The sequence below is a fragment of the Antechinus flavipes genome, chromosome 1 (genome assembly GCF_016432865.1).
Source record: "Antechinus flavipes isolate AdamAnt ecotype Samford, QLD, Australia chromosome 1, AdamAnt_v2, whole genome shotgun sequence".
NCBI classification, from domain to species: Eukaryota; Metazoa; Chordata; class Mammalia; order Dasyuromorphia; family Dasyuridae; genus Antechinus; species Antechinus flavipes.
Genome location: NC_067398.1, coordinates 121,486,066 through 121,500,290, shown reverse-complemented (window position 1 = coordinate 121,500,290; position 14,225 = coordinate 121,486,066). Strand labels below are relative to the sequence as shown.

Sequence of the window (14,225 nt, the reverse complement as noted above, 5' to 3'; positions counted from 1 at the left end):
AATTTTTGTTATTACTGCTTAATGTCCTCAGCTTTCAAAACTATGTAAGCTTTCTCTGTAGTTGCTGTATGCTCCCCCAACCCCAACTAGGGATAGAAAAAAGAGAAAACCCTGAAACTTGGAACCAAATCAAGCACAAAACTGCAACTCTATGTTCCAGGTTGTAAAAGACTAAAAGTGAGAACAGCTAAAGAGAAAAATTAGGGGACCAAGAAAAAGATGGCAATGATAGTCTTAGCAATGAAATAAAGAGCCTTAGACATCAACACAAACAGTAGTTCTTCCTCTTATCCCTTTCTAAATCTTTAATTGGGACTAGAGAACACAGACTGAACCAGTTCTTTCTTATTATGTTCTCCAATGCAACTTCTAGGTGGAGGAAAGCTGGGAAGAAGGGGGGATGGTGTTCCCGCCTACATTCAAGATCATCTTTTCAATATACATATATTTTTAATCCTATCAAAATAGCAAGGAAATAAAGGAGTTCATCTAAAAGATGATGCAAAAACCTCAACTAAAAACTAACTAAATTGTATTATAGAAAAGAAGAAAAAGGACAAAACCAAAAGAGAAAAGATCAACTGTACCAGAAGTAATGAAATTTAAATATACAATGGAATTTAAAAATACAAAATCAGATAATAAGCATAATAAAGCAAGATATTAAGGGAAAATGGGAAAAGAAAGAATAAAAAAATTAATTTAAATTATTTGGGATTGTGGATGGCATTGGAAAGGAAAAGACCTAAAGTTCTATAGTTGAATTAACAATTGGAATAAATATTCCAGAAGAGACAATATCACAGGTATCACATCACTCTCCCAAGTGGAGAAATACAAAAATGTAAGCCTCTCAGATCAATAACTATTAAACTTCAAAATAATGGAGAAAAATAATTTTTAATGCATCCAAAACAAATAAAAAAGTCACATTTCATAAAATACCAATTATATTCTTCCTATATACTTCAATAATATTACAGGCAAGAGAACAAAGCTGGTCAGAAAGTATATATAACAAAACTCTGGAAGGATTTAGAAAATCGTATTTCATGCAATATTGAACTTTTTTGAAGGCAAATAAACTTCAAAAACCAAAAAGCTCTCAAAAATAAATTTATAAAAATCCACAACTAAACAAGGAAAAATGTCATATTAGTAGAGAAATAAGTATTCAATGAAAATAACTGGATAATTTAAGTCTGATCTTAAGTCTACAAATTAAAGCATTAAGATATTGTAAAAGGAATAGACAAAATAGGTTTTGAGATGTCTTAGTGGGAATTATAACTTTTTAAAAAGGAAAGAATTAAATATTTATGTTGATTAATAAATTTAAAAAACATTTCAAATTGACAACAAAAAAAAAGAGGACAAAGAAAGCAGCCAGCTATTCTGAAAACAAACATCTTTTATTTATTTTTTAAAAGAAATATAAAACCATAAGAAATGACAGTGACTCATTTAAAAGGCAAAAAGAAATGCTACCCCACCTTTCTTTAAACAATTTTATTAGTAAGAACTTAAGAAAAATAAGGTATTTCACTCCCTTTAAATATTTATGACAGTAGAAAAAATAAAAAGCTAAAAAAGAAATCAAATTTAACACATTAAATGTCAATTAACAGAATTCTCCAATTTAAAAGATGTTATGGAATTAAAAATTATAAAACAAAATCCATTAATATGCTACTTACATGAAACGTTTTATGTATCAACATATATGTACAAACTGAAATGAAACCAAACTATACTGTTCTAAAATATATCACACAATTGTAAGCTCAAAAAATTTAAGAGCATCACCTAACACACCAGAAAAAAAAAAACGAGAAAGACAGAGAAAGTTGTTTTATGCTGTTGCAAGGAAAATTAAAAGTTAAATATAATAGAACATTTAATCTGCATGTAGCAAACACACTATCTAAACTGGCCAAATGACTAAAATGCACTTTCCTAACCTCTACCTTATTAAATCCCTATTCTTCCAAGACTGAGCTTAAGTAAAATCTTCTACATAAGGTTTTTGTTGACCTCCCTAATTACTAATGCTCTCCCTTCTTAAGCTACCTTGCAATTACTTTTTATTTTGTGTATATTTCTACACATACTTTATTTGTTTATACATATTTATTTCCCATATAGAATGGAAGTTCCTTAAGAACTGGGACTGTCTGACTTTTGTCTTGCTTTGCTGTGTTCCACTGCACCTAGAAGAACACTGATTCTAAGCAAGCACCTAACAAATCTTTGTTGCCTGATTGACGAAATCATTTGTCAGCTGAATTCGTAAAAGAAAGGGGAAAAATAGGTGAAAATATTAACAATAGTAACAATTATCAGAATATAATAAATCTAGTAAAAAAAATACCATGCAAATAAAGGAAGAAACTATAAGCAGTGCAAACTCTCTTCATGAAGGCATACTACAAAAGATTTAGTAGATAAACACTAGGGAATTGTCTGAAGCACATGAAAGTTTAATGATTTGCCCAGTGAGTAAAGACCAGAGGCAAAATTCGAATACAGACCTTCTGACTCCAAAGTAATTTATCTGTAATCTTGAGAGTTAAGGAGGGCAATGAGAGATTAAGTGACATTTCCACAATCACACAACAGTAAAAAGCATCAAGGACAGGATCTGAACTGAGATTTTCCTAACTCTGAGGCCAACCTTCTATCCAACCACCCTTAGATTCTACGGATAAAAAAAAAATTAACAACAACAAAATCAAAAGACTGAATAAAATGTAAGTATCAGTTAAGAGTGAGAAAACTGAACAGAATCAGCAAAGGACACCACTTTTTGCCATATATAGAAAAACTGCCACAAAAGTTGGGCACATAGCTGTAAGTAAAATACTGGTAAAGTTCAAAATAGCAGAAATTATGCATACTATATATTTTTATGCTGCAAGTCAGACATACGCAATACAGACAAAATACTACAAATAAACACAAAGCTAAAGAAATGTCTATTAAACCAGAGCTTCTTAAATTTTTCCACTACTAATCCATTTTCACTGGAAAAATTTTTACATAATTTGGGTATACAGGGGTATATATATAAAATAGATATACAAATCAAACATTTACTGATAATAAGCCAAAATTTCCTGACCTCCACATTCAGTTAGGAGACCTGTTGCAAACAAAAGTTTAGTCTTTTTTATACTTTTTTGTTTTCTTATGGCTTGGGATTTTTTTTTTTTGCAAGGCAATTAGGGTTAAGTGACTTGTCCAAGGTCCCACAGCTAGTTAAGTGTTAAGTGTCTAAGACCTACCTGAACTCAAGGCCTCCTGGCTTCAGAGTTTGTATTCTATCTAATGTGCCTTCTAAATGGCCCTGCAAAACACAGTTTCAGACATTGGATATTTAACAATAATTGACTTTTAAAAATTCATTGGAAAAACTATATTTTTTTAGCAGTAAAGATTTTATTCTCAAATCCTAGGAGTTAAATCCCTTTTGTGGGTTTCTTCAAATAGATTTATTACAACTATTTAGTTCAGTTTCCCAATTTGAACTTGATAGAAAAAATTTAACCCTAGTTTTTTCTTTTTATAAAAGTTGCCCCTATTTTTAAAAGTCATTTATCAAAATCTAAAAGCTGCAACCAAAGAAGTTCTTAGAGCTAAATGTATAGAGTTGATTTATAAAAATAATTTCATCTGAAATAAGAGTGAAGAAGAATTAACATATAGTCTAAATTACAAAAGGAATAGCATTAATAGTCTTTAAGGAAAGTAGAAAAAGAGGTAAGATAAAAATAAGTAAAAATGAAAAATACAGCAACTGGATTAATAAACCATAAGACGTTTTTCCTTAAAGAGCAATACTTAACAAACCAATAGCTAAGTCACCAAAAGAAGAAAAAAAAAAAAAGGATCACCATAAGTAAAAGTGAAAGAGGTGATCATATTAAAATACAAAAAGAAACTAAAACTAATATCAGGGAATGATACCTTCTAAAAGAAAATCTGAGAAGTTAAATATGTCTAAAAACATAAACTACAAAAGGAAGTAGAAAACAAATACATCTGCTTCAAAAAAATAAATTAGGTAAGTCTTCACAGAGTTACCCTTCCAGTAACAAAGAATCCAAATGATTTCTTAAATAAATTATTTCAAACCTTTAAAAAAACAAGTAAGTTTTTAAGATAATCATTGTAACAACTGAAGAAGTTAGCAGATTCAGGATTCAAATATGTCCAGTGCTCTTTCTATTATATTCTTTATCTATCCAAATATATAGATGGGTAGACAAAAAGGCAGACCAAAAGAACATCAATATTTGTCATTCCAAAGAAGTAAAAAAGTGTTTGGCAATTGATTAATAGGTCAAAATGATAGTATATATATCAGTAACAAAAGACTATTCTCTGATTATAAAATGTAGGGAAGTTGTCAGATTTGTGAGCTCTACAGATTAACGACCACTGTAGAAATATCTCTCTATTGACACAGATTGTTAACTCATCTGTAATTTATGAAACTATTTCCACTCATATGAGTGTTCCAAATCACTATTGATCAGAGAAATGCAAATTAAGACAACTCTGAGATACCATTACACACCTGTCAAATTGGTTAAGATGACAGGAAGAAATAATGATGAATGTTGGAGGGAATGCTAGAAAACTGGGACACTGATGCATTGTTGGTGGAGTTGTGAATGAATCAAACCATTCTGGAGAGCAATCTGGAATTATGCCCAAAAAGTTATCAAACTGTGCATACCCTTTGATCCAGCAGTGCTACTACTGGGCTTATACCCCAAAGAGATACTGAAGAAAGGAAAGGAACCTGTATGTGCCAAAATGTTTGTGGCATCCCTGTTTGTAGTGGTTAGAAACTAGAAAATGAATGGATGCCCATCAATTGGAGAATGGTTGGGTAAATTGTGGTATATGAACGTTATGGAATATTATTGTTCTGTAAGAAATGACCAGCAGAATGAATACAAAGAGACTTGGAGACACTTACATGAACTGATGCTAAGTGAAATGAGCAGAACCAGGAGATCATCATATACATTATATACAACGATACTGTACAAGGATGTATTCTGACAGAAGTGGATATCTTCGACAAAGAGAAGATCTAACTCAGTTTCAGTTGATCAATGATGGACAGAAGCAGCTACACCCAAAGAAAGAACACTGGGAAATGAATTTAAACTGTTTGCATTTTTGCTTTTCTTCCCAGGTTATTTTTACCTTCTGAATCCAATACTTCCTGTGCAACAAGATAACTGTTCAGTTCTGCACACATATATTGTATCTATTGTGACCTATTTAACATGAATAGGACTGCTTGCCATCTAGGGGAGGGAAAAAGTCGGAACAGAAGTGAGTGCGAGGGATAATGTTATAAAGAAATTTTTTTTCAAAATAAAAAAAAATTAAAAAAAAAACCTCATCTGTAATTTAAAAGAGCTGCCTGGAATTCCAAAAAGTTGAAGTTTGCCCAAGATTACAGTCAGTAAAAGTTAGAGGGAAAAACATAAGAGACTTGCATGAAGTGATACAGAACTAAGCAAGAAACATACAGAAAAAAATATACACAATAACTATGACATAAATTAAACAGCTAAAAAAAAAAAAAATTGAAAATTAACTGCAAAGAAATTGTATGATCCCAAAGAGTTAGGAGAAGATACTTCACTTTTTGCAGAGATGTGAGGACAAGGTATGGAATGCTACATATATTTTCAAACTTTCTGAATGTACTGATTTTTAAATTCTGTATCCTTTCTTTTCTTTAAATAAATATATTCTATTAGAGGGGATAGTTCACTAGGAGGGGAGAAGGGGAAGGAGGGGAATAGTGGCACAAATTTAAACAATATGAAAACCAAAGATAGAAATGAAAGGTATTTTTATAAAGAAACATGTAATATTGAAATAAAAATAAAAATGATCAATATACAATGAAAACCATTATAAAACAATAATATGCAAAAAAAAAAAATAACAAAACAGTAGGCAGGAAAAGATCTGGTTTTAATTGCAGCACTGCTCCCAATATATTGTATGACATTTCCTCACTGAACTTCAGCATTCTCATCAATTAAATTAAGAAGTTGAACTAGAAGTTTCCTAAGATCCCTTCTGACTCCATTTTTGTTTATCATTTCATAATTTAACAATGGGAAAGGGAATCACTATTTAATAAACAGTTGGGATACTCTAGAAGAAAAAAAATTTTTTTGATCTATACTTCACATTGCCAATATATCTCTAGTGAATCAATCAATTTAAAACCAATTACTAGAACCAAAAGAAAAAAATTAACCCAGCTACAAAGAGAAGATAAATTTCATTATTAATAAAGAAATAAAAATTATAAAGATAAACATACTAAATATTTTGAATATTTTATTTCCTTGACACCTGTAGTATCAATATGCAATTTCAATCAGTAATCAAAATATTTTATTGAATATTTTATTTTTTGAATATTTTTAAAATAAGCATAACAAAATCTAATATACTATATCAAAAAAAACAAAATAAGAAAAATACTCATGACACAAAAACAATGAAAAAGATTTTACCAAAAATAACTTTATGCAGGAGAATAAAAAATGTGGCCAAGTTCTACTACGGAAAATTATGACCACAGAGGTTGTGTGAAAGAGATAAACTGGACTCAGCTACTGTAGAGCTCAAAGCCAGCCCTCTGTCCACTACCATACTGCCTCTTTAAAAGAAATATACTCACATTCCATACATCCAAAGATATAAATATCTTCAAAGTATCTTCCCCTCCTCCCCCCCAAAAAAAATTCCATTTCTGAGTGGGAAATCAGAGTAAAGTAAAAGTAAAGAATGGTGGGGGAGGGGAAGGAAAGGAAAGAAGCATTTATTAAGGCTTTATGCTAGGTACTGTGCTAAGTTTATCACAAATATCTCATTTTGTCCTCACAACAATCCTAAGGTAAGTACTATTATTATCTCTATTTTACAGTCTAGGAAACACTGAAGCAAACAGAGTAAAGTTGCTTGCCCAGATTTACACAGATAAGCTGAGGCCAGATGTGAACTCAGCCATGTTTGATCCCTGTAACAACCATGAAAGGCAGAAACTACAGGTACTTTTACCACCATTTTATACATGAGAAAACTGAAGCTCAGAGAAGTCAACATTCACTAAACTAATATGCCATACATAATACAGATTCTCAAGCCATCTCGCCATGAAACTGTAGACTGGACTCTACAATACATAAGAAAATATAATGAAGGTATTAGTAACATGTAGCATTATAGAAGAGGAGGAAATAAAGTTTCTAGCTGAGTGTAGAGGAGCAAATAAGGCAGAAGCAAAGAGACAGAGGTAGAAAAAGGGCTGGATGTTTACCAAGAACTTCAGATCAAATTAGGTTAAAACCAAACTTCTACAAAACTAGAAAAGGAAGAGAAAGGAAGACATTAAACTGAAAAGTACTTAAATGATAAGTTAAGAATTGAGAATTTTATCTAGCAAAAAAATTTTGAAGAAGAATAATGATGTAATTAATTTGTGCAAAAAGTAAATTAATATTGCAAGAGCAGAAAGAACTGATTGTAAGCAAGGGAAACACCAAAAACAGAGAGACTAGTTAAGTGGCCACCATAGTAGTATACATGGGTAGTAATGAGAGCCTCTAATAGAATGGTGAAGATTGAGAGAGAATGCCGATGTACAACCAATGGCAATTAGTCTCCTCTCATACCAGCTTCCACATTCAAAGATAAAACTCATTTTCTAACATAACTGACCTAAAAATATGAAAATGATCTATCAAAAGCAAAATAATTTTTCCTCTGCCCACAGATTCTAGTTATCATTTTCTCCCTCATAAGTCTCTAAAAAATGCTCTTTAACTAATTTGAGTAAATTAATTCAATCTAAGGTCTCATCATGGTTCCTTAAGTAAAAATACATCTTCCCATGGACTTAAAAAAAAAAAAAATTCATAAGTCTTCACTACGGGAATTTTTTCTTTTTTAAATTTAAGAAGAATACAATAATTTCGTTGATTCTCCAGAAGATTAATGTAGTAATGTTTCCCACATTGGCTCATCCAACATATAATAGATTTACATAAGTCACAAGATGGCATTGCAATCATTTCCCAGGGAAAACTAAAAGCTAACAATATTTCCTTGTTTTTCTCTTTTGTTTATGTCCAATTTTGAACTTAAGAATGTTTCACTTTTCGAAAAAAAATTTTTTTTGCATCTTTGTTATCAATTTCTAAGTTCGCGAAAAGCTAATCAGGATTTTAAGATACCAAATTAACCCATCCCCCAGACTCAATAAAGGAATACAAATACAAGATTCCAGACAATAATATATCTTACTTTTAAAGACTTTTACAACAGGACATTACTCCTCTTCTTGGTTAGTTCAAATGTTTATAAACTATCAATTTGTCTACATTATTAGGATTTCCCTCTAATTAAATAAATAATCATTTTTGTGTGTCCTAGACTCCTTTGGTAGTCTAGTGAAGCTTACAATCCTCTTCTCAAAACATTGTTTTTTAATGCATTAAATAAAAAATAAATGATTAACAAGGAAACTAATTTTACTAAAAATTGTTAACAAAAAATTAAAACGAACCAAGAGTTTGTAATGCTAAGAAATAGGGGCTTGTTATGTCAATATCATTTCTAATTTCATCATTAACTGCAACATCCCTGTTACTGTTACCGACTAAGGCAATGTCATTCATTAACATGAAGAAAATACTATGTCAGAAGAGTAGTTATAGTATTTACCATTATTCAGAACAATGAGCTCTCCATCAATATTACTTGACATTCAAAAAACTTAGGAACTATAAAAATATACTTCTTGAAACTCAAAACTGTTTTCATTTTAATTATCATTACAAAATCATTCTAAAATGCTACAAACGACTTCACAGGTTAAATTTCATAAATATTAACCAATAGGATCTACATATATTTCAAAGTATTATTATGGGACCATTCACAAATGTATTAAAAATTGAACAAAAGCTTGGTAGTTACAGTTTTTATAAGCAATTGCTTAAACATAGAATTAACCCTGAACTCTTCAGTATGACTATTAAAGTTTTCCAAGATATTGTTACTTTTGAGCATACAACCTTAATTTTATCACTCTTCCTATTAGATAGAGCCAGACTAGTTATACTATCCCTAAAATATACCACAAACATCCCTGACACTATGTCTTCATTCAAGCTATTGGTTCTATTTAAAACATCCTTCCTTCACCTGCCAGTTTCTTTCTGTATTCATTGTTCAAAGTCCAGTAAAAGCCCAATACTCTAAGAAGTCATACCATGAATGTCGTCTTTTACATATATGTGCTTCTACAGAATAACTCAACAGCCACTTAACTTTCAAAGTAAAATAACTCTTGATTGTTAAGAGTAAGCATAAGCAAAGCAACTCAGAAAATAAAGGATCAGCAGATAATTTTAAATTCACTGAGAATAAGTTTCTTAGGCACCATGAAAACAAGTGTGCCTTGTATACATTCTGGAAATTCACAAGACTTCAAATAAATGAATGACACTATGCTAGAAAGGGATTGCCAAATTAACCTACCTCCTACCGCCAAGTTATGCTTAATTCTTCTGAATGCCCTTGCTCCAACACAAGAACAAAAAAGCAACAATTTGAGGAAATTTTCCTTTTCATTAATTCCTTCAGTGTTAGTCAAGCACACATTTTATGGAAAAAGACGACGGCTGAAGAAAAGAAGAGAAAAGAACTAAAGACCATTCAGGAGATCATCTTGGATCTTTGAAGAATTTTTTCTTTTAATGCAGGGATTTTTAAATTGAGGTCCACATAGCCAAAAGGAACCATTTACATTTTTACTAAACTTAAAATGAAATTTAGTATTCTTTTACTTATAAATGAGGTCAACAAACATTATTCTAAGAAGGGGTTCATACATCAGTTTCTCCAAAATGCCAAAGGGGTTTATGACACAAAAAAGGTAAAGAACCTATGTTTCAAGTTTTTGCTAGACTTCAGGCTATATCTATGAATCAAGAAAAGTAGAAAAGTTAAACAAGGAAAGAAATCTATAAAGGTAAAGTCAAGAGAGACTACAAGGAAATTCTATGGTAAATAAATACCAACTCTAATTAATAAGATGAATGAATTAAAATTTGCCTATTCAATATACCTAATTTGGGAGTGCTATCTCACTTCCTCTCCATTAAACCTCTAGGCAATACAAAATAATTAAGTTCAAATTATACAAAAAGTTAAAATATTTTTCCTAATCATTACCTATCTTTTCACAATGTCATTTCTAATATATAATTCCAGGAAAAAGCAGATGGGAGAAAAAAGGGTAGGGAAGATAGAAGTGAGAGAAAGAATAGAGCCCTTTCTCCCTTTCCCCCCACTTTAATACTTGATGGCATCTATTAGAAGAAAAAGTAAAAGATAAAATGAGATCAGTGTTTCAATTTTTATATTCTCCTTACAAATGATATAATCTCTTTTTTTATTTTCCACTACCTATTGCAAAAAGTTTACCATAAATGTAAATTTTCTGAAAAAGAGACAAAAAAGAATGTACATACACTAAAGTAAATAGACCAAAAAAATGAGACATATATTACTATATATATTACTACTATATCTGGAACTACTTTAGGAAAACTCAAATTATTTTTAAAATTACAGATATAATTTCTTGTAGCCTTAGACTTATAAATGTATTAAAGAAAAATGTGCAAATTTTTATTCTCTTTAATAATCAGGTTTAAATTTGCAGTTTGATCACCAAAACAATAATGATAATATTGAGACAATTTATTAAATAATCAGATAACTGAAAATGTTGCATAATTCCTTCTCAGAAAAGTAAGGCACCTGGAAGCTGAGATAGAAGGATGTTTGGTTAAACTTGAGCCTGAAGGTATTGACTCATTATCTTCATGTTGCCTTCTTAATTCTCTCTCTTTTTGCAGTTCTTCCTCTTTCTCTCTGGCTTCTGAAAATGAAAGAAAAAAAAAAGAATTCATACTTAGGCTTCAAAAATTTCCGTATAAAAAAAAAAACCAGGAAATATGGTAATTTTCTTAAAATTAACAAAAGCTCCAAATACTAATAAACAAATTGGATAAATTTCCAAATCAAATTCTAAAATTTAAACTACTAACATTTTAATTACAAAGAAAATTCCATGCCACACATTTTAACAAAATGAAAAAAATATTTATTTGTTCTAAGACCACTGTGCACTTACAAAAGTTCTGAAGATACTCATACATATTTGTAAATAACATGAATGTTATTCTAATTTCACAGATCTAGTTTTGCCATCATATAAGACTTTATACATTCCCTTTCATTGTTCTTATCTCTAACATGTTTTATTATACAAAGTATAATTTATCTAGTTACCCCCCAACCAATTAATAATAATAGGTGACATCTACACTGAACTTTAAAGTTAACAGAACACTTAACATGTATTTCATTTGAAATACAATGAATGTTAGACTTATGTACTATATCTAGTAACATTTCCATTTGATGAAAATACAGAAGCTTTGATGCAGAGAAAATCCAAGTCAAGTCTCCCCAGCACTCATTCCACTATGCAATACTGTCTTTCATAAATGTAATTGGTGTGAATATTTTAAAGACAGGGTCTTTTTTTCCATTTAATGTTCTCTTTAGGACACAGAAGCATCATGATTACTGAGTAAAACAGTATTATTAGTTATATAACTTTTACAGTGTCTCAATAGTGTCTCAATAGTTTATGACAGTGGTTTCTCAAACCACTAAATAGTATCTCCACAGATCTGCTAATATTGGATTTTCACTTTTTTTTTTTTTTTCGCTAAACTGTGTGAAAGATGAGATAAACTTGTCCAAGGAACAATTAATTAGGTAGTATTGTATATCAACAATGCAAAGAGGGCAAACTGAAGTTTTTATTGTGTTCAGAGCAGTGACTATACCAATTGTATGCAGCAGTGAGCCCAGAGCATCCTTTAGATAAAAAAATCAATATATAAACAGCATAGGAAATTGGAATTTAACAGAAAACAGGAGGGAAAGACAGACATACACATATGAAACCAGTAATAGAAGGGAAAAAGATACCTGCCGTAGGAAACAGCTGGTCAATAGAGCTTTGGCTTATATCCCAAACTTTACAAGATTTTTACAAGAGGCATGATCTGGCTTCCAGCAACCAATGTCCAGAAGCTCAAAACAGACACTGAGGCAGTATCCTTTTCTTGTTACAGTGGCAGTCAGAGCCAATATCTTTCCCATTATAGTCATTTTCTTATCACAATGGCAGCAAGAACCCTAAGCCAGAGTTTCTTTTCTATCAGTGGCTTTCTCTTATCACATACCACATTCAGTCCGAGATTACAAATATGGTTAACCTAGAACTACATTCTTATACACCTTATCAATTTCTTCCTCCTATGTTGGCAGACACAATCATTGGGAAACACAGTATACTAGAATAAAGCAAAATTAATACAAAAACTATATTGGGATCATAAAGCATAAGGTTTTCTTTCTTTCTTTCTTTTTGCTGAGGCAATTGGGTTGTTAAGTAACTTGCCCAGAGTCACACAAGGTTTTCAAAACTTCCGTAAACCAGCCTGAACCTTACAACCAAATACAAATGTCCACTGAGCTATTCCCTGATATTTAATATGTTCTCCTTCTGAACCTAACTTTCCAATTCAGTTCAAATAATAGATAATGTTTCATGTTTGATCAGCTAGAAAGATATAGCATCCAGCTCGCACTAAGGCACTTAATTTAATTAAGATGTTATTTAGCCCCCATTAAGCCATTTCCTTGACTAGCTAGTAAATAATCAAGGGCTATGAGATTCTGCAATATTAATTGTTTATCTTTAGTTATGTTAGAAATGATTTGGCATTGCTGATATTTATTCATGAATCTTTTAAGAAAGCATTAATAAATTTAAGGATGGCAATGTAGTTAACTGTTATCCTAATTAAGGAAAGACTGCTCTTAAAATAAGATACTCCCTTAACCCTAGATATCACTATTATCATTTAACTTAGTGTCATTAGGGAACCTCAGTTTTCAAATGCATCCCTTTGGAAGTATGGAATATGTGTAAATGTCAGATATGATTTTTTTTCCCATTAAGTAGAGTCTAATTACCAAGGAAGATCATGTGAATTTCTGTCTTATGCCTACACACTCAGAACAGATCATAGCTCAAATAGCCCATCTGGAACATCTATCAGGTTAAGTAGTTATCTGTCTACTCATTACACATTTCCAGGGTTCCACTGTTAAAGGTCTCCCCAAGCAGGGTGACCTCTTGATTAATCTGGTCGATATTCAGAAAATATACCCTAATGAAATAATGTTTTCAGATCGGAAACTGCTCAAGAGGTCCTTTGCTTCTCCCTGATGGCAATATAGGAAATGAAATTGTAAATGGAACTATTCCATAGCCAGCTCCCCTACCCCTGAGGGAGAAGGAGGGAAAGCGTGCACAATCAGAAGGATGCACCACATCCCTTGGTGGTGGGTGGAAACATTCATACATACCCAACAGTTCTCTTTAGTGACTGGGGCTACTTTCTGCAAAAATCTCAAATAGGAATTTAAGTGCCAGTCTTTATCTTCAGCTGATGGAAACTCTGTAAGTGGATTCTTAGGAATTAGGAGGCTGGAAGAGTTTCTAGTTAAAATTGCTACAGAAACTTAAAGAGCTGGAGAAGAGTAGTACCAGGGGTTTTATATGAATTATTAGCACTGAGAGAGAGAGACATAATGCTAAGATATTGTGATTATTAGATTATCTGAACACCAGCAAATGAAGGGAAAGACCTACCTGCTAATATGGCTATTAATAACAATTATAATTCCATGTGAATCACAACAAAAGGAAGAGTATTGATAATTACTCTTCACTCTAAAATCTCATAATCTAATATGATTATACTTCCTCAAATTCTGCTAATACAGTAACAATGGTTACCAGAACTCCAAGAAAGAGAAGAGGTTCACCTCAAACCACAAGCAGGAGGAGGAAAAGACCAAAAAACAAAATAAAACCTTCAATTCATCTCAGATCAGGGCTTGATACAGTTCACATGAGAAAACTTAAGCTTTATGCTTAAACTAAAGGACAGGTCTCCCACTCTATCGGCTTCTAGATATCCACTTCTAGGAAGTATACTTGTGTACTTTCTTCAAAG

The 14,225-nt window shown here is 31.4% G+C and overlaps 1 protein-coding gene across 2 annotated transcripts in view; it reads right to left on the bottom strand.

Moving 5' to 3' along the window:
- WDR70 (WD repeat domain 70) overlaps positions 1-14,225 on the bottom strand; it is a 382,013-nt gene that overhangs the window by 353,254 nt on the left and 14,534 nt on the right. For both annotated transcript variants that reach the window (XM_051990074.1, XM_051990064.1), the window contains exon 4: positions 10,879-10,999. In XM_051990074.1, coding sequence (XP_051846034.1) covers positions 10,879-10,999 — 121 coding nt within the window. The remainder of the gene's footprint in view (positions 1-10,878; positions 11,000-14,225) is intronic.